At 47.9% G+C, this 20,128-nt stretch overlaps 3 protein-coding genes across 11 annotated transcripts in view; 1 reads left to right on the forward strand and 2 right to left on the reverse strand.

The window, feature by feature from the left end:
- The window catches only part of TEX35 (testis expressed 35), a 30,292-nt gene extending 23,530 nt beyond the window's left edge, over nt 1-6,762 (reverse strand). For both annotated transcript variants that reach the window (XM_059673955.1, XM_059673956.1), the window contains exon 1: nt 6,644-6,762. The gene's annotated coding sequence lies outside the window, so the exon portion shown is untranslated. The remainder of the gene's footprint in view (nt 1-6,643) is intronic.
- Nucleotides 660-13,454, forward strand: CLEC20A (C-type lectin domain containing 20A). Its single transcript, XM_059675025.1, has 7 exons — nt 660-1,050; nt 2,667-2,732; nt 3,673-4,038; nt 4,913-5,005; nt 10,356-10,475; nt 11,218-11,303; nt 13,374-13,454. The coding sequence occupies exons 1-7, from the start codon at nt 660-662 to the stop codon at nt 13,452-13,454; spliced, it is 1,203 nt and encodes a 400-aa protein (XP_059531008.1).
- A 671-nt stretch (nt 13,455-14,125) lies between these two features.
- Nucleotides 14,126-20,128, reverse strand: part of RASAL2 (RAS protein activator like 2) — a 258,767-nt gene continuing 252,764 nt past the window's right edge. For all 8 annotated transcript variants that reach the window (XM_059673950.1, XM_059673951.1, XM_059673952.1 and 5 more), the window contains one exon: nt 14,126-20,095. In XM_059673950.1, coding sequence (XP_059529933.1) covers nt 19,953-20,095 — 143 coding nt within the window. In that variant the 3' untranslated portion in view covers nt 14,126-19,952. The remainder of the gene's footprint in view (nt 20,096-20,128) is intronic.

Here is a 20,128-nt window from a genome sequence, read left to right on the forward strand (position 1 = left end):
TCCCAAGGTGCCTGGACCTGGTGGAGGAGACAGACAAGCAAAAAAGGTCCTTTCCCCGGGGGCTTTTTAAAAAATTCTGATGTGGTCCCAGCACATTCGGATCCTTGCTGTAGGGTGGGCCTGAGCACTGGTGTATTTGAAAGGCTCCCCAGGTGATTCTATGCGCAGCCCCTATTCCAAGCCCCGGACAGCTATGTCAGGGCAGTACATGGGATGACTAAGGGCCTGGACCTGGAAGCCCCACCCACTGGGTGGGTGGCCAAGTCACTCAATTCTCTGGACTTGGTTTCCTCAATGGTCAAATAAGCAGTGACACCTATCCTAGGGGTTGCTGGAAGGATTCAATGAGCGAGGGGCACATCATGAGTGCTCAGTAAACACTATCTACTATTATTAAGTACTGACAAGGTGCATACAGGCAGAGCACCTCCCAGAATGGGGCATAGGGTTGAGTCGTTAGCTGGGCAAAGGGAAGGGGGAGATATGGGGATTGAGGGAGCACACAGAGGTGGCCAGTTCTCCCGGGGACGAGAGAGAAGCTTGTGCAAAGGCCGAGAGGCAGAGCTATGGGCAACGGGAGGGCCAGCCGCAAGGGACAGAGTGGAAGAGAAGAGGCTGGCCTTGAGAACTAAGGGTGGGGTGGAGATGGCCATACAGTGATGGTGACAGCCTCTCCTGCCCCAGTCCAGGAGCTGGTGAGCAACGGCAAGACCTTCTTGAGGGTGGAGGACAAGCTGAGCTGGTTGGACGCCCTGCGGTACTGCCGGGAGCACCACACGGACCTGGCCGACCTGCAGAGCATGAACAGCATGAGCAGCATGAAGACCCTCTACACCCTCACCAGCAGCACTCAGGCGTGGATCGGCCTCTTCTACAATGTGCGCATCGGCGGCCTGAGCTGGTCCAGCGGTTCCACCTTCTCCACTCCGATATGGAGCTCGCTGCCCGTCTTCAAGGAGGGCATCTGCGCCACGCTGTACTCCGTGTCCATTGTCCCCAACCTGGGGGCCGCCTCGTGCACAGCTCAGAAGCCCTTCATCTGCTACTACGGTGTGTTCACAGCCACAGTCTGGACACAATCTTCCTCCCAGGGCCACTTTTCACGGGCAAATGAAAGCGAGAGCTCAGGTCTTTCTGAGGATTAACTATTACCTGAGCCCTATTGGCTACATTGCTCAGCCTTAATTTCTCTCTTATGTCCCTCATTTCCAAGAGTCTGCCCGCGAAATGGGTATAAATCAGGGTAGAGAAAAAGTAAAATCTGGAATGTTCCACTTTGTCCCCTCCTTCTGCCAATTAAAGATTTAGGAGAAGAGAAAAAAGAAAGAGAGGAAGAAGGCAGGCAGGTTGGGGATTCATTTGTATCTGTGCAGGAATGAGCAGAATTCAAGGTCTCTCATCTTTTCTTAAAGCACAGGGTGGTTCTAATCCATTCATCTACTGATGGGCACTTAGGCTGTTTCCAGATCTTAGCTATGGTGAATTGTGCTGCTATGAACATAGGGGTGCATATATCCTTTCTGATTGGTGTTTCTGGTTTCTTGGGATATATTCCTAGAAGTGGGATCACAGGGTCAAATGGGAGTTCCTGTCTCCTGGGGGCAGGGAGGGGAGGAGAGTAGGCCAGTCACTCTCTGGGAGGCTTCCTGCTTCTGGGAAGTGGGTGGGTGCGGCCAGCTCCTTGGGGCATCTCTGCAGGAAGTCCCCCATCAGTACTCAATGCACATGGTGCTGGTCATCCTTGCCCTGGGTTGGCCCCTCTGCCCAGGTGGCCCATTCCACTGACCTTTGTCTGAGATCACATAAGGGATGGTTAGAGACCAGAGAGCACTTTCCTGGTAAAAATGACAGTTTCTGCTTTTCTCTGTCAGTCAAGGCCTGCCCAACTCAATACCACCCTGACCCCTCAAATAGGGGGCACAGAGGACCGACCTGATGAGTCCCTAATTCTCCACCATGTTTGTCACAGGGCCTTGAAATGTAGCCCACAGTGGCCCAGGTGTGACCTAGGATTCCGGATGCAGTGGGAGTGGTGTGCTAGGACGGGAGCCCGTCAAGGAAGTGTGATGAGATGCTTTCCCATACTAAGTCTGGTGTCTACCAAGACTCTACCCACTTCTCTCTCTGCGGGCCCACCCACTAGCACACCCCTCCTCCCGGGGTCTGCCCCACCTACAGTGGGCTCTCTGTCCAAGGAACTCTTAAAAATGTAAATCAGACATTTTGCTTATACAAATTCAATAGGTCCCATCAGTCCTTAGAATCACACCGCTTGGTAGCCACCTGATCTGCTTGATCTCTTTGGCCTCATGTCCTATTTCTCCCCCTGGCTACACTGGCTGTTTTCTGCTCCTCAAACCCATGTGGCCCCTTCCCACCTTAGGACCTGGCCCTTGCCGCCAGGCAGGTTCCTTCTGCTATTTTCTTTGAGAGCAAAGATCCTGCTTATCTTATTTCTGCTATTTTTCCAGGGCCTAGCATACCATCTGCCATACAAAATAGCTCAATAGATACTTTTATAGAATACATGTAAATAGGAACAAAGGAGCCTGTCTAACCTTGAGCTAGGCTTCTCCCAAGTTCAACTTGGCAGTTCCTGGTGCCTGCAGAGGATTCTGGGCAGCCCACACCTGCCCCATAACTAGAGGTCTGTTTCTGTTTTCCAGATCCTGAGGAGCTACGCTACAACCTTGAGGAGCCCATTCTCAGCCTGACCATCACTCCAAAGCCAGGTGCAGACCCAGGAGCCTGCCTTCTGCTTGACTTATCCACTGAAACCAGCTGGCAGGGTTGCCACACCTGGGACCCCTCCCCCGCTCCACCCGCTGTGGGATCCCTGGCTTTGCTGCCCCCAGGCTGACACCCCTGGAGAGAGTCAGTGCCTTTGTTATTAAGTGGACACAGTGGCGGAGGTGACTTGGTCAAGGGCCCCAATCAAACAGTGGCAGAGCCCAGGCTGCATCCCAGCTCTTCAGATGCCCCCACCTCCATGGCTTGGGGGTGAGGTGTGCGAGGCATCTCCTCACAGCCCAGGCCTATCCCTCTTGTAGGGAGTGGAGGATTTCCCTCTGGATATCACTGCCCTGGTACTAAAGATATGTCCCTCCTTCATGTCTGGTGTAGAAAAATTCTATGACAAAGGAAATACACTTCTCAATCAGCCAGTCTTGTGGAGTTGGTTTTCTGCCTGTTATGGAGTATGGAGTTGTAGAGTAAAAATGACAATTTTCCAAGGTGGGCACAGCCAGGTCTTGCCAGGTGATATGGCATGAGTTTGGGCAGGTCATCACCTCCCTAAGGCTTGCTTTTCTCCTCTATAAAATGGAGTTGGTAACATCTACTTCTCAGGGTTATAGTGAGGATTTTAAAAGATGATGTATCCACCTGCGAAACTCAGGACTGGTGAGTGCTACGTGCTTTAAAAATCAGTTCAGACAGGGGAAGTGAGGGAATGCCAGGCAAATCTTGATGGGCTTCGGTGAACAGGTATGTGTCGGAGTTAGGGGCCCCATTTGCATCTGAGGATGTGACTCCCAATTCCGCAAACAGAGGTGTTTCCTTTCTCAGGTCTCCGTCCGGAAACAATCCCTCGGGTGGTGCCAAAACTTGCCCTTTCCAAACTTCCCTCGTTTAGAATCACAGGTGTGTGGTCTCTCTGTTCTTTGCCCCCAGCGGTGGTCCAGATTGGCAGACTGACCTTCAAGCGGTTTAACCAACGGATGACATGGCTGTCAGCCCTGCTGTACTGCCGTACCTACCACACAGACCTGGCCGACCTGCAGATGGTGACTGACGAGGCAGGCATGGAGGCCCTGAAGTCCATCACCAGTGAGACCGAGGCCTGGATTGGCCTCTACTTCAACGCGGCCTCTGGGTCTCTAAGCTGGTCCAGCGACTTGGGTGCCAGCATCCCCACCTGGCTGCAGGTGCCCAAGTTTGGGGCAGGACTGTGTGCGGGGTTCCGCACCTACGTACGCTACACCCCCAGAGTTTATTCAGTGGTCTGCTCCTCCCTGCAACCCTTCATCTGCTTCTATGGTGCGTGGCAGTCCTCCCTGCTGGCCCTGGGTCTGCATGGGATGGGAAATGGGTTTGCTTGGCAGCAGGAGGCACTGAGGATGGACTTAAGGCAGCACTTCTAGTAGAAGGGTAACTGAGTTTTGGAGCAGTGCTTATTTTAATTCTGGGAGCTCTTTAAAGAATGGACCAGGCCCCATCCAGCCTCAGGGCATTCGCAATTAGCAACAGGAATTGGTTATTGGGCAATGAAGTGGTTGAAAGCTGGGGCTTTTGAATCAGATTTTATCACTTGCTAGAAATGAGTCTCCTTTTCATCTGGAAAATATATTTAACAAAATGGTACCAATGACCCAGATAACCCGCCTCACTATGGCTTTGAGGGCTGAATGAGGACGCGTATAAAGGACCTCGGAGAGCCCCTGGCACAGAGTGAGCACCCAGCAGATTTTAGCGACTGTCATTGCTATTGTCACTATGAATGCCGAGCGCCAGAGGCCACCCTGGGTGTTTATATCTTGTGCATAGTTTGCCTCCTCAGCAGCAGGCTTCCTCTTATCTTCTTCCTTGCCTTCTTTTTTGGTAACAGCTTTATTGTGATAAAATTCACTCTTTTGAAGTGTCTGATTCAATGGGTTTTAGTACATTCACAGGATTGTCCAATCAGCACTACCTAAATTTAGGACAGTTTTATCAGCCCCAAAGAAACTCCTTATTGTGTAGAATCAGAAGGATGGTTCCTCCCTTGCAGAGCTGTTGTGCGGACTGAAGCTGTGGTGGGCACGACTAGGTGTACAGTACATGCGTCCTCCAGAGTCTGGTCTGTGATGAGCGGTGCCTGTGACAGACCTGGGAGCGGGGTCCCCTCACACTCAGCCCCGGTCTCTACTTGCAGACCCCTCTCGTGGACACCGGCAGTCGGCAGCGCTCCCCCAGCTTGTCCACGCTCCCTCCTCAGAAGTGACTGAGAGGGTGAAGCCCAAACCAGGTACACAACTGTTTCCTGCTCTGTAGGGTGCGCGGCCCAATTCTTGGCTGGATCCTGGGGTCTCCGGGATCTGGAAGTGGAGAGGGCGGCCTGAAAGCGGCAGCACAGGTGGGTCCCATGGTCCTCCCAGAGGGCCCGGGAGAGACCAGAAAAGAGGCGGGCCAACTGGATGGCAACCAAGGGCCGCTTACTCACACCGAGAGGGATTTATTTCCCTGTGTCAGCACCCGGCTGGTGAGCTGGGGTCGGAGAAGGAGGCCTCGGTCACCATCAACCCCCCTCCTTGAACTGGGCCACTGAACTTGCGGTTCCAGGGCCAGGAGGCCAAGGGAGGCTGTGCAGTCTCTCAGGTGAGGTGACCAGGGCCTGAGACGCTGAGCGAAACAGCATCAGAGGCCTTTGAGGCTGGGTATCCAGAGAGGGACGCACAAGGGAGGTGCCTGTGGAATCCCTTTTAGTTCTGGGAGGAGCGGAGAGGAGAGGCGAGCTGTGGGGACGAGGTGTGGGGACATGGCTGGGAATGACCGTGACAGTGTTCCGTCAGCATTTTTAAATTCCTGAAGCATCTTCACAACTACTACATGTTGCTTCCCAAGCTTTTCGAAGCCAAGTAGGATAAACTGAGGGCACATTCCCAGTTCTGCTGGCTTCCTGACAGATTCCTACGTCAGACAAAGGTAATACTGCCCTTTGTGAGGACGGGCAGGAAAGTAGGGGATTTGCTCCCAGAGCTTCATTCATTCTGGGGACACAGACAAAAGGCAGGGCCCGGCCAGAAGGAGCTGAGGGCCCGCTGGGAGAAACCTGCGAAAGGCGGTGGGGACTGTGTAGTCACAGGCAAGAGGGGGACATGGAAGGGGCCCGCCCCAGCTCCTAGGGGTTCCAGGAGGAGGAGGTGATTTGAAAGGCAAAGAGCGTGCAAAGGGGAGTGGAGGGAGACTGGGTGGCGGCTTGCAGGTAGGAGCTGCAGGTGGGTTGGGGGTACTGGGCGGGGACCCCCAGATCCTGCAGGGGCCCCCTGTGAGCTGCTAAGGAACGTCTGTGGTCAGATTTGGTCCAGGAGCCTGGAGAGAGCGTCTTCTGCTCTCCCTCTAGTGGTTCTCAACCTTCCTAATGCCGCGACCCTTTAATACAGTTCCTCATGATGTGGGGACCCCCAACCATAAAATTATTTTCGTTGCTACTTCATAACTGTAATTTTGCTACGGTTATGAGTCGTAATGGAAATATCTGATATGCAGGATGTATTTTCAGGGGTCGCGACCCACAGGTTGAGAACCGCTGCTAGGGTCTCAACTGGCACCTGTTGCCACCCCGGCCGCACCCAGGGGGTCAGGAGGCCTCCCTGTCACAGTGGGTGCGCAGGGCGAAGGCAGGGCCGGGTCACCGTGGGACGCGGGCTTCCTCCCTCCTTCCTCCCAGCGCCTGGCCTATGCAGCCCGCCCTGGGCGCCCCGCAGCTCCCCAGGCCCCGGCGCCGAGGGTCGCCTCTGTCCCCAAGGGAGGGCCCTGGACCCGTGACCTACGGCAGGTCCGTGACTCCGCGGGGGCAGCGGCGGGAGGGCGGGGAGCTGGCTCTGCTTCCCCGGCGGTGCCTCAGTTTCCCCCAGGATGGCGGTGCTGTGCGTCCGCCACTTACCTGCCTCAGGTCGCGCGGCTCCCAGCCTCGGAGAGATTTCCGGGCCCAAGACAGCGGCTCGGGGCCTTGGGGTTCAGGGAGCCCGCTGCGGGAGGAACACCGCGCCGCCCGCGCCCCGAATGGGCCCGCGCAGGGGCTGCAGGGAGCGGCCAGGGCGGAGCACGCGCGCCTGCCGCCCGCTCGCGAGGCTGGGCCCTGGGGACCCCGTAGCGGCTCCTGTGGGGAGCCCCGCCCTGGCTTCCAGGCCCAGGTGGGGGGTTGAGGCTGGGCGGGTGGGGGTGCTGGGCCACAGGCCTGGCCCTGCCGCAGGGGATGCTGTCCCCCGAGCCAGTGCTGCCCCATCCTCCTGGGGAATAATGTGGGGGGCGGTCTGGGGGAGAAACACTGTACTTAGATACAAAAGACAGAATGTTGGCTCTACTACCTACTGTGTGTCCTTAGGCAAGTTTCCTACCCTCTCGGAACTTCATTTTTCTCATCTTTAAACGGGGCGGGGGGGGGGGGGGCAATGCCATTGCCGTGAGGTCGCTTTCAGTGTCTGGCATCTGGCGGTTATTGCCATTTTAGCCTCAGTGCTCTAGTGAAATGATTAGTGATTCATCCATCTCCTGTCTCTGTCCTTATCTTATTGGATAGACAGGGCTGGCCTCATTTTAATCTCATTAATTATAAATGATTGTGAACCATCACAGTGATGAATCCATGAGACTGTGGAATCTCCCGGGCAGGGGCTGTCCTGTGCCTCGTGTCCTTTCCGGGCCTGGAGGAACGTGTTCTTGCACGCAGGGCGATGGTTTAATCCAGAAGCCACTTCCCGAGGGCCTGTTCTGCACAGGCCGTGGACTGTGGACACCAAGACCAGCAGGGCCTCTTCCTGTTCCTGAAAGAGCTGAGCTAAGGGCTGGCAGAGCGAGACAGCCCTGCAGTTTGGAAGGCGCCGCTCCAGGGTGAACCAGAGCCCTGGCAGGAGCGCTTCCCCTCTGCCTGGGAAGGTGGTACAGGAGCCCCTCTTATCCAGGGTTTTACTCTGTGTGTCACCGGTGGTCGACCACAGTCTCAAAATATGTATTACATGGGAAATTCCAGAAATGAACAATTCATACGATTTAAACTGCGCGCGGTTCTGAATAATATGATGAAATCTTGGACTGTCTCACGCTGCCCACACTGTACAGCAGTGATTTTAGTAATCAGTTTGTTTGTGCCATGAGGTGAAAAAGGTTGAAAATCGCTGCTGGATGGGCTACCTGCCCATCAGACACTTAGTAGCCATCAATTGAAAGAGGGAGGACGAGAGGGGGAGGGACTGAGGGAGGGGGAAGGAGAAGGGGCGGGGGAGAGTGAGAGGGATTAGCACAGGCAAAGTTAATCTCTTACTGTGCCTAATTTATAAATAAAATTTTATCACAGGTATGCATGTATAGGAAAAAACATAAGTGTATGGCCGAAACCGGTTTGGCTCAGTGGATAGAGCATCGGCTTGTGGACTGAAAGGTCCCAGGTTCGATTCCGGTCAAGGGCATATACCTGGGTTGCGGGCACATCCCCAGTAGGAGATGTGCAGGAGGCAGCTGATCGATGTTTCTCGCTCATCGATGTTTCTAACTCTCTATCTCTCTCCCTTCCTCTCTGTAAGAAATCAATAAAATATATTTAAAAAAAAAAATAAGCGTATGTATAGGATTTGATATTATCCGTGGTTTCAAGCACCCATGGAGGAAATTGGAACTAAACCCCCAGGGGTAAGGGGAAATGACTACAATTGGACAAAAGGTAATGGGAGGATTTCATCAGGCAGCAGAGAGCAGAGGGATTTGCACAGGCAAAGGCAGGTAGACATGAAAGTGTGTGGTTTGGGAATGGCCAGCGGTCTGATGTGACCGGATGGAGGTCACATTTTTGGGAAGGGAGTGGCAAGGGGTGAGTGGGAAGAGGTAGACCGGGGCCAAACTCTGAAGGACTAGATCCCACAGCCAGTGGTGGAACCATCAGAGTGAGCCAAATGCTCAGATCTACAGTTAATAATAAGCAAGGCAGTTATGACGACATGGGACAATGACTGTGTTAAGATGCCAAAGGAAAAGAAGCATGAATCAACATTATACACACAACACAGTCACACAACGTTGAAAGGAAACAACAGATTGGGAGGAAACGTCTGAAAAATGTTAACAGTGGTGATATTCAGGTGATGAGATGTGTTTCTGGACTTTACAGGTTTACTCATTTCCTTAAAGACATTGACCATTCTTGGGGTGGGGAAGGAAGATGTCATTTGAGGAGGAGGCCGGCCAGGAGTGGAACCCAGGGCAGGTCTGGAGCAGCAGAACGAGAAGGGACGTGGGGGAATTGATTTTACATCGTATGCAAGTGACATTAACTGAAGAGTTAGAAATACAAACACATTTTTAGAAATGCTCAGCTTTATCACAGAAATGCAAATTAAAAGCAAGCCGTATTTTTTCAATGAATTTTTTTACTTACCAATTTGGCAAAGATTTAAAGGGTGATAAAGCTGACGAGAACGAGGGAAAATCAGCGATCTCAGACATTGGGTAGGAAAGTAAACTGGCACTGCCATCCTGGCGATGCGTGTCAGTTTTTAAATGGGCACACTCTTCCATTCAGAAATTCTACCCATGGACATTTAAGGAAATAATAGCACAAGGTGTACACATACACACGCATCCTCTACACACGGGGTTGTTGGTTGCAGTACTTTTTATTACATTGAAAAACTGGAGGCAATCTAATGTCCACTGAAAGCAAGTTGGTGAAATACGTTTGGGTACATTCGATGAAATACTGCACAGCCTTGCCCTGGCTGGTTTGGCTCAGTGGATACAGCGTCGGCCTGCAGACTGAAGGGTCCCAGGTTTAATTCCAGTCAAGGGCACATGCCCAGGTTTCAGGCTCGATCCCCAGTGTGGGGCATGCAGGAGGCAGCCAATCAATGATTCTCTCTCATCATTGATGTTTCTATCTCTCCCTCCCTCTCTGAAATATATATATATATAAAACAGAATAAGGTAGATTTTTATGCATTTAAATTAAAAGAATTCAAGTTAATAGTGGTTGCCCCTGGGTCAGCGGGGGGATACTTTTATACTTTTGCTTAAATACTTTACAGTAATATACCATAAAAATATGGTTATTTCCATGTTTGAAATAAAAGATATCTGCAAGGCACTGACAGGACTTTGGTGACTGAACATGAGAGCAAGTGGCAGGGAGTAAGGGAGCAGCTGACGGCACCTGGGGTCCTCGGCAGATGGGCAGCCACGCAGGGCAAGAGGGGGTTGCTGAGCTTGGTTCTGGAATATTTTGATAACACGCTTTGATGGAGATGTTGGATGCCATGGTGGGGCTCAGCGTGGCTGTCAGACACAAGGGGTCGGGGCCTCTTGGGTAGGAATTGCCAAAAGAAAACATTTGCTCCTGAGTAGAAATCTCATAACATTGCACAAGCCCCACACATCCTGTACCAGGGGCACGTTGTGAGATGATGGAGTAGCGACTCAAGGGCTGGAACATCAGCTTGCAGGAAAGAGGGCTGGCAGGGGCTGAGCTTCCCACCCGAACGTTTCTGCAGCAACTGTGTGCATGGGCAGTGAGGCCCAGGCCTGTCTCCCAGCTCAGGGGCAGTCACCAACCTCAGACTGCCTTGCTCCTGGCCATCTTTGCAATAACTCCTTCATTTCCCCTCCTGCAGCTGTGCCCAGTGAAGAAAGTGGAACTGACAGAAGAGATACAACTGCTGCCGTGCAGGCCCAACACGTGAGCGCATCGAACCACCCGGAGCCGCAAGGAAAAACCCCGGCGCCAGAATCAGGTAACTGCTTCTGGTTACCAAGTTCCCGCTCACTGGTAACAAGTAAGCAGTTCGATGTGGACAGCCACTCCTTCGCACAGGTTCCTTGAGACCTTCTTAAGAGGCAGCGTGAGATGGTGGGAAGGTTCGGAACAGCAGCAGCAGGAGGAACAAGGGTGAGGATCCTAGTTAGCACCCTGAGGGCTGCGAATCTCTCATTTCTCACCTGCAAAAGGGGTGGAGTTAAAAACTACCCTGCCTACATCACAGTGACATAATTATGTCCTTTACAAACTGCTATACAAATATAACGTAGTCTTACTGTGAGCTGGTAGTTCTGTGATGATGACAGTGGCCCACGGCCGAAGGCTGAGCTTGTTTCTCGGCTCAGAGAAGTTAGTTTCCTGGGGGAGAGAGGGTCTTTACGAATGTGGGCCCAGGGAGAGGGTGTATATTTCCAGCATCTATTTAATAGAGTTATTAAGAGGAAGGTGGGAAATAGAGAACGGAAAGTAACTGCCTGGTGTGTGAGGAGGGCCGGTGTCACCCTACGACACGGGACTCTTTCAGCCACTGTTGGTTGGTCGTGATTGTGGCCAAGCATTCTCCAGTTCAGTAGTTTCTTTCCTCTCCCTTTTGGAAACCCTAAATCGCCATGCACCATCTGTGGTGTCCAGTGTGCACGCCTGACTGCTAAGAACTTGAAGTTTTCAAATGGCAGTAAGATAATTTCCCCTGAACCACGGAGCCCTTTCTTTTTCAGAGCAATTCTTTGGAATCCTGAAAGCAGATTTTACCATCCCAGCTCTGATGGACCCAGAAGATATGAAAGACCAATTTTTGAGTGAGGTGAGATTTCTGCCCACTTCTAATTCTGACCAGATGACTTGACAATGCAAGGCAATTCTGTCAAAACCAATATAGGGAGAGAGAAAGCTTTGGAAAATTCGCTCATCTGTTCCCATTGCTCATGGTGTATCACTTTGGCTCATGGTGACAAGTTGGCTCGTGTTCCGAGATCTTTTTAGATCTTTTTGTAACTTTTGCCAAAAATTTTCCTGAACTCTAGAAAGAAAAAGAAGAAGAAAGAAAGAAAGCTCTAGTGGGTTTGGCTCAGTGTATCCACTGAGCCTTTGGACTGATGGGTCCCCATGCAATTCCAGTCAAAGGCATATACCTCAGTTGCAGGCTCAAGCCCAGGCCCTGGTTGGGGTGCTTGCAGAGGCAACCAATTTATGGGTCTTTGTCACATCAATATTTCTTTCTGTCTTTCCCTCTCTCTTAAAAATCCTCGGGTGAGGATTAATACACACACACACAAATTAAGGCAGAAGGTTAGAAGGACCTGAATTTGGGTCGTGGCTTTCCACTTACTGTGGTGACCTTGGGTAAGTAACTTAATTTTTCTGCGTCTCAGTCTCCTCATAAGTTAGGAACAACAGTACCTAACTCATATGGTTGGTATTAGATTAAATGAAATATTCCAAGTGCTTAGCAAATGGACGCATAGTAAGTGCTCAATAAACATAAACTTTAGCTATTATTATCAACATTATTATTGTTCTAAATATACATTTCTTCCAGGAGTTTTTTCTCCTTGTTCTTTTAAAGTACTAGTACGTGAGAGATGGCAGATTGTCAAGAGGAAGAATTATTCCTAAATATTGTGACAAAAGCCTCAAGTTGATTTCGAATGTGGCCTAAGGGCACGTATTTCAGTTATATCAGATAATCATATGATGTCAGAGCCAGAGAGCTCATTATGGGTCATCCAGCCCAAACCATAACTTTACAGGTTGGCATGGATCTTGTAGATTATTGCAATTTACTCACAGGCCAAAGAAAGAACACCTAGGCAATTTATTCTAAAATCTCGCAAACTCAGGTTTCTAGAAAGAACTGTGGTGTGTGTGTGTGCGTGTGTGTGTGTGTGCGTGTGTGTGTGTGTGTACGTCTGCCAGGGAACGAGGAGGGGGACTGGCGAGCTTTTAGTGCATTTTGCTATTGAAGAAAGAACAGCTATAAAAGATGCAATTTCAGCATCTGATACTTTTTTTTTTTTGTAAAAGTCCAAGTAACTGAAGACTGCAGTGTTGAATATCGCTCTATAAATAACAAGGATTTTTTGGGGGGGGTGGGGTGGGGGTGGGGGTGGGGTGAGGGTAGGGAGACCAAACCAGAAGCAATCTACCTTCTGTCTTAAATTAAAGCCAATAATAGGAAGATTGGGGTCCAAATGGAGAATTCCATCTTCTGGCCACCTTTGTTGGAATATATCTATCCCATATTAATGGAGAGAATGTCTATCTCGCAGATTTAAAGGATGGAATTGGTAGGGAAAAGGTGTGTGTGAGAAAGGTAGAATATATATCATTAGTTTTAGCAGCATTTTAAAATTCCACATAGAAGACAAACACCTGTAGCCGACTTATTCCAGTTCCAGGGACAGAGATAGAGAGAAACATTGTCACAGACACACACTGTGCTTCAGAGCTTGATAGGGACTAGTGGTTGTTAACCCTGCTGAGGTTAGAATCCCTGGGGAAGTTAAAGAAAAGCGTGGCCCCAGTCCTCAGAGGCAGTCTATGGACTTGTTCAGTGGAGGAACTCAAAGGCAGTCCTGCTGTGTTTGTTTGTTTTTAAGTTCTGCAGTGATTTTGATGAACAGTCCCACTTGAGAAGCACTGATTTAAGTCTTTTGTTTTAGCCTCCTTTGCCATCAAACTTTCTTTTTGTTGGCTGGGGTGTTGGAAAGGGGCCTAACAAACTGATTTATGTGCCTTCCCTTTGGTGACAGTGCTAATGACAAAAGGCAGGCAGCTGGAGAGAGGCTGAGAAAAATGAAGGGTATATAGGTGGACAGTTTAGGATATAGACGACAAGACAGTATTAACAGTTTTTCTCTTTTTGATGTTTCAGATCCATGAAGTCTTAAAGCAAACGTTAGGTGATGAGCAATTCAGATTGAAATGGGTTGGCTTTGAAGTAAACAAAAAATAGCTCATGCAGTTTCCTTCTCACACAGTCTTCTCTGGGTTTTAAGAGCATTTTCACTTTTTAATTCCAAGAAGCTCAGAATGAGAAATAACTCCACATATGTGAAGAGGCTAACTGTGGAACTCAGACCTCCACCAGCACAAAAGAAAATGACATATGCAACTGGTATGAAATGAGGGAAGGTGGAGGTATTTGGGAACAATAACTTTGAGAATGACAAGCAAACAAGAACCAAAAATAAAATAAAATAAATAAATCAAAACAAAAAAATCCCAAATCCTGAAACAAACCCCATTAATCTCTCCGGGAAACTAAGAGAGGACAGTAGTGGTTTGGGAAGCCAAGTGGGGCCATAGTTCCAAATACAGGGGCTGCTTTCTTTACCAGTGACAATCTATTAAAGGGATTTTAAATTCTGCAGAATGAGGAGCTCTCTGGGGTCTTATCACAAAACCATGCTGTATGTTCATGCTATTTGCCCTAAATCTAAATATTTCTTACCTGTAAGTTGGGAAATTCTACAACATTGTTTTTAATGTTAAAATATACCTTCAGAATAATGTTCCTGCATACATTTTTTTTTCCTGGTCTTTCTCCAAGTGTCCTAATCACCCAGATATATATGCAAGAAATAAGAGAGTAACATGTCACATACCATAGCAACTTTAGTCTGAAATGTTTAAAGTTAAAGTTTATTTGAATTCTTTGTAAGATTATCAATAAAAGACCTCAAACGTATCTATATCTGTACATGTACAAGAACCATCAAAAATTATTCACAGAACAAAAATAAATCTTCTTTAGAACAAACCCAGGTAATGAAATGCAGATATGGATCTCACATGTGGAACAATCTAAGTGCTACCAGCACAAAAATATGGCTTTAAAAATAAAATAAAATCTTGGGTTTTGTTTTTCTAAGGTGTATTTCTCTTTCTTGAAATAAAAAATAAATTATTTAGCGCTATCATTGTAAAATAGTCATGTGTATTAACACACTTTTATTAAGGCCCTGGAGATGAAAAAAGAAAAGCCAATTTAAAAGGTAAATTCCTCACAGGTGTGATTCAGGTTAATGTGCTGCTGTCTGCTTGAGTTAATTTCAACGTAACTAGGAAATGTCTAAGCACCAGTCAAAACTTCAGCTTTACTATTTATTTCAACTTCTCTGCAGGACAGTGGTCATTGACTCAATGAGCATTTAACCTTTTGGTGAACTGGCAATTGAAATGTTTCCCTTGGGAGTTTAGAAATGACACAGATATGCTATTATACACAAATGTGTACCCCCACACAGATGATGGAGGCTCCTAAAACACAGCTTCTGTGTTAATCTCTCTACAGCAGGTACATCTGGTTCTAGGTCCTGAACTAAAAAATTCCCTAGGGAAAAAGAAGACATTTGATTGAAAAATAAGAACTGAGTAGGAAATTAAAATGAATGATGAAATTTGGGCAAAAACTACCATTTTGGTTTCCTTGGGTGGCTTACTGCATTTGCCAAGTCCAGCTGGGTTAGTTATGCAAACACCTGAGGACTAACTGAGCAGGAACCAAAACTGCTTCTTTCTGGATCCCACTGATCTTCACTGATCTGAATCCAGATCAGCGAGATTCAACTGTCTTTCTATGACACCCTGAGGTATCAATAACGAAACCTAGGGTTCTTGAGACAACGTCAAATCAAATAAATTTCAAGTTACTTTTATACACACACACACGCACACACACACACATACATATAACACATATGGTACATTTTTAAAAAGAGAGAACCACTGTCATAAAATCTAACAAATAAGAACAAAATCTAAACAACCCAAGAAAGTTTGGGAATCACTGCTCTGTAAGTGGATTAACATTCAGAAAGAGGAAGCCCTAGGATTTGTGTTTTGTGTGGGTGTGCACATGTTGTCTGCAGAAACTGCCTCTCCACATATCAATGTATTTTAAGTGCAGGCAAGGCTGTAAATACTCCCGTTTCCTTGGACCTCTGGGCTATTGAGAAGGCTGCTGTGCACAGTCCCCTCTTGGATCATGTTATCTTCCTCAGGTTCTTTCACTCCTCATGAGATATTTAACCTATCTCATGCAAATTTCATCACTGTTGTCTTTCCTAAACTCAAGAGCTCCATAACTGGGTCATGACCACAAGAGAATACTTCTGGAACTAATAGCAATCACTCAAACACAGAAAGAGATTCTATTTAAAAATCCAACACCCCAGTATATCTTACTTAAAAACAAAAACAACAACAACAACAACAACAATAAAAAAAACTGGGCTAGCTAGTTTGGCTGAGTGGATAGAGTGTTGGTCTGTGGACTGAAAGATCCCAGGTTCGATTCCAGTCAAGGGCACATGCCTGAGTTGCGGGCTCGATCCCCAGTATGGGCATGCAGGAGGCAGCCAAACAATGAGTTTCTCTTATCATTGATGATTCTATCTCCCTCTCCCTCTTCCTTTCTCTCTGAAGTCAATAAAAATATATTTTTAAAAAAACAACAACATAAAAAACAACTAGTAAAATAGGTCCTTCCAATTGACATATCAATAAAAACGAATTCTTGGCCCCCAGGTAGGGGTGGGAAGGCAACTTTTCACTGTTGGGGCAAACAGGAGGTTTCACTGCTAGACTTGAAAGGGGAAGGGGACGGGCGAGGAAAGCCCCTTCCAGTCTGCAGGAGAAGGTGGCCTCCAAAGGTGTGGCTGAAAAGTCAGCGAAGCTGTGGCACAGGCTTCGGAGCTGCTGAGTCAGGCCCAGTGACAAAGTCCAGTCTGGTGGCAAGCCTGGGGCTCAGAGTCATATGGGACGTGGTCATCCTGAAGAGGGTTCCTTCCCCAAGTTCAATCCCACAACCAGACTTCTCAGGATCTCCCAACTGGAGATAACTAGAAGCTAAACCTAATGGAAGGAAAACAAACACCAATGCAAGCTCACTTGATGGCAGCTGTCTTGCTCTGGGGCTTCCAAAACAGAACTGCTCCTAACCTGGTGTACCTCTGGGGACAAGGTGGACAGAATTGCAGATCCACAAACAAAGGCCACAGGTAGACTAGGATGTGAGAAGCCTGACTTCTAAAGTCAAGCTCATTCTCAAGGGCACACAGTGGTCATGACAGAAAATCCTGCTTTTCCTTGCCCTGTCTGACAGCATCGCAGGGAAAAGCGGAAGCAGCCCAGAAAAAGCTAATTCTGACCAACTCGATAACAATGGAAAAAGCCAAAAGCTATAGCAGCATGGTTACCTCATTTTGCCATCTTTCTTACTGAAAGATTGTCCCAGACCCCAATGGCACCTTGGTAATAGAGCCCGGCACACAGACAGTGCTCAAGTTGCCTAGTTACAACATCCTCTCTGTCAGGGCTTATATTGCAGAGACTTAGGGAATATGATGACTTGATGGAAATGTAACTCCTTTGGCCCATTGATATAAACGGGGAATATGAAGCTCTTTTCCTGAATCCTATCAGCACTGTTCTTGTCAATGGCCATGTTTGGTTGTTAGTGGGACAAGCACTTAGTAAGCATGCCCCCTGACCTCCAAATTCCACACAATCCGGGTCTCTGCAGCGCACACAATGTGGCGATGTGCTGGGTAGAAGAAGTGCAAGGCCCGGCCATCTGAGTCCACCCGCTTCTTCCCCATATCCCTCCTCCCAATAGCACAGAGGCTGGTACCTATTGGGGCTGAGCAAAGCCAACTAAGCTATACCTCCATAAAAAGTCAGCTGTTGCTGCCTTCGTCCATACCTGAGAAAAAAACATTTCAGAATAAGCTCTATAGATTGCAGCATTTTCTAAAGAAAAACTCAGAAAAATATTTGTATAGAAACAGGCTCAAAGGATAATCTAACATTCAACATCTGGCAACAACTCTGAACTTCTAGCTTATGTCTAACTTTATTATTTTTTATTCTCTTCTCTTCATTCAAGATAACCTGATAATAGAGGGCTGCATAATCTATCCAAACATTTGGGCATTTAATCTTCCAAAGTAGGCAGCTCTAAGGAGCTCCCACATGCCAACAAGAAAAACTGCATCCACCAAAAACACATTTGATGTTCTGTGTCCAGGCCCCCAGGACAGGTAAGCTTATCAGCCTCTGTAACCCATAACTGGCACCTGAGAGCTTCCGAACCTCAAGCAAGACATCGCCCACGTTACATACGTAAGGCCCTCGACATCGATGATACTTTTCCCAGGTTTTCTGCAGCACAGTGGACGGACTTTTACGAAGAATGAATGAGAATTAAACCTGGCTAGAGCTGAGCAACAGTGGACCTATGCTTATATTATCCTCTCCCACAAAGGGCACTACTGCAGAATTGGTGAAGCCCCACCCCCATTTAAGTAAGTGATTTTGACTACAGTGTGCCTTCAGCTTGGAGAGGAGAGGTAAGAATTTGTAAAATAACTATCAAAGGTCAAGAAAATACATGGGTACCGAACATGTGGGCATGAGGTCTGCAGATCAGATAAGCGCTGTGAGGAACTCCTGCTTGAGGTCTCTGACTGGCAGAAATGGGAGTGTTATGAAGGGAAATGCTTTAAAAGTTCGTGGGTTGGGGAGGCTGCTGAGATACAAGGACCAACACAAAGACCCACCCGAGAGAGGGCAGCGCTAAAGCGTCAGAACGTAAGCTGGGGCGCTGCGAAAGGGACTCAGGGCCGCTGTCTAGGCTTCACTCAAAAGAGGACCCGATAGATAAACGTTCTCCTGTTCCCTTCCAAATAGTCTGTTATGCGGAAACACTCACTCCTGCACAGGGCTCCCTCTGGTCTTTCTTCCCCCACGCCTCTTTTCCTTTTTTAAAATTTCCTTAAAGTTTATCATTTAAAAGAGCATTAACTTGATAAATGTTCTCTGCCAACAGAAACAACTGCTTAGATCTTGCTTAAGGAGATTCAACACCCTTTTAACATTATACCTCACAGCACAGAAGGCATGAATGAGTTCTATTTGTGTGGTTATATGTACACATGTGTGAATAGATATGTATATATGTATATATATTTGTATATATAATGGCTAACATGTAACATTCTATGCTTCTGATAATCAGGGTTGCATTCAAGATGACAATTCACACCTTTGGAAAAAAGGAAACCAATCAGCTTCCACGACTGTTTCTGTCCTACACTAAAGCCAAGATGACAACTGGTGAGACAGTAGTTACTGACGGATCTACTGAGAGCATGGGGGCAACACACGGAACGCGCTGCCTCCCACTTTGGGTTTCTTTTCTTACAAGAGAGTCACCCCTCTTCAGAGTGACGCTTCAGATCTGGGTTTCCTTCCCAAATTTTACTTAAGGGATTAAAGGAGCAACTTAAGAGTTAAAGATTGAGATACGATTACCCTGCCTAGAGATATGCTAGTATAATGAATAAAATCTTTACCCCAAATAAAAATTATAATTTACAAATAGAAAGTGTTTTGTTTTTAAATAGGAAATAGTCAGAGATTCCTGCTATGGTATGGTTAGCCCTTTTCTGTGCGGAAGAAAGGGTGTCTGTTCTGGATGATTTATGGGCAGCACATTGGAAGAACCTCTCCAGGGGAGAGTAAACCCTGTTGGTGACGCTGCTGCCACCACCGGGGCGGGGAGGGCAGTGGGTGTGGGAAGGTGGAGATGGTGTGTACAGACACAAATATTTATTGTTTTGTAAACTCTAAAGAGGAAAGAGAACACTCTTTATTACAACTGGGGTAAAAAAACAGTCCCCTATCTAAAATGGAAAATTCCCGTCTGCTATAGACAGAAGGGGATAAACACCAACAAGAGTTCAATAGAACTCACTCCTCAGGAAGTCCAGTTTTGATGCAAGAGCTCTCGTCTGTGTCCTCTGAAGCAGCGTATCTCCAAAGTGGAGTAGCTGTCCATCCAGAGCCAGTCTTGGTTTATCAGTGGGATTAAATGTTTTGTTTGGACCTTAGTATTTGCATGTTTTCCTAAAGGACCAGAGGGCCGAAGAGGGATTTTTTTAAACTGGCAGATGAATCCCTGAAAAAATTCATTCTGAAAATGTTCTATTGTATGCCGTGCACTTCTACCAGACAGACAGACAGTGGGTCTCTACATACTGACCCACTGGGCTCATTTCTCACTCATTCAACTAACAACTGCAGTGCTTTCAACAAGAGAAAACAATAATAAAAATAGCAATAATTAAAAAGGTAATCTACATTATTAACTTCCTTTGGGTATATTACAGTGGTATTTTCTGTACATGGCCCAGAACTAAGTTCCCTATGTACACAGAGACACGGGGGGAAAGTATCGACCTTGGGAATCTTCGCCTTATGCCCTGAAAGACAAAGTTCCTTCTTCAATTGAGAGTGTCTCTCCTCACTGCTGTTCTGAAGTAGCAACATTCTGTAAACCTGGTGGGGTTGGGGGAAGGGCGGGGACAGGAGAGCGGGGACATTTCCTTCTGTCTCCTCCCACAGTCTGTCTAGTCATCAAGGCCGTCAGCAGCTGCTGTTTTTGAATTCACCATTCTCCGTGATGGAAAGCTTGGTGGGGTTGGTGGGAGAGAGGCCATTTCGGACCTGCATGCTGTACCGCTCCTTCACCTGGGTCAGTGCGCTCATCAGTCTGGTGTTGGCCGAATCCAGGGACACGATCCGTTTTTCCTACAACACACCAATCATGGCTTTATTCCGGCT

Source organism: Myotis daubentonii, chromosome 18 (assembly GCF_963259705.1).
Source record: "Myotis daubentonii chromosome 18, mMyoDau2.1, whole genome shotgun sequence".
NCBI classification, from domain to species: domain Eukaryota; kingdom Metazoa; phylum Chordata; class Mammalia; order Chiroptera; family Vespertilionidae; genus Myotis; species Myotis daubentonii.

What these genes read in the sequence shown, in the direction of transcription:
- CLEC20A (XM_059675025.1), top strand. Translation starts at nt 660, where the DNA reads ATGGTGACAGCCTCTCCTGCCCCAGTCCAGGAGCTGGTGAGCAACGGC. An exon ending in GACCATCACTCCAAAGCCAG is followed by an intron (nt 2,733 to 3,672) that starts GTGCAGACCCAG and finishes CTTTGCCCCCAG; the next exon opens with CGGTGGTCCAGATTGGCAGA. An exon ending in AACCCCGGCGCCAGAATCAG is followed by an intron (nt 10,476 to 11,217) that starts GTAACTGCTTCT and finishes TTTCTTTTTCAG; the next exon opens with AGCAATTCTTTGGAATCCTG.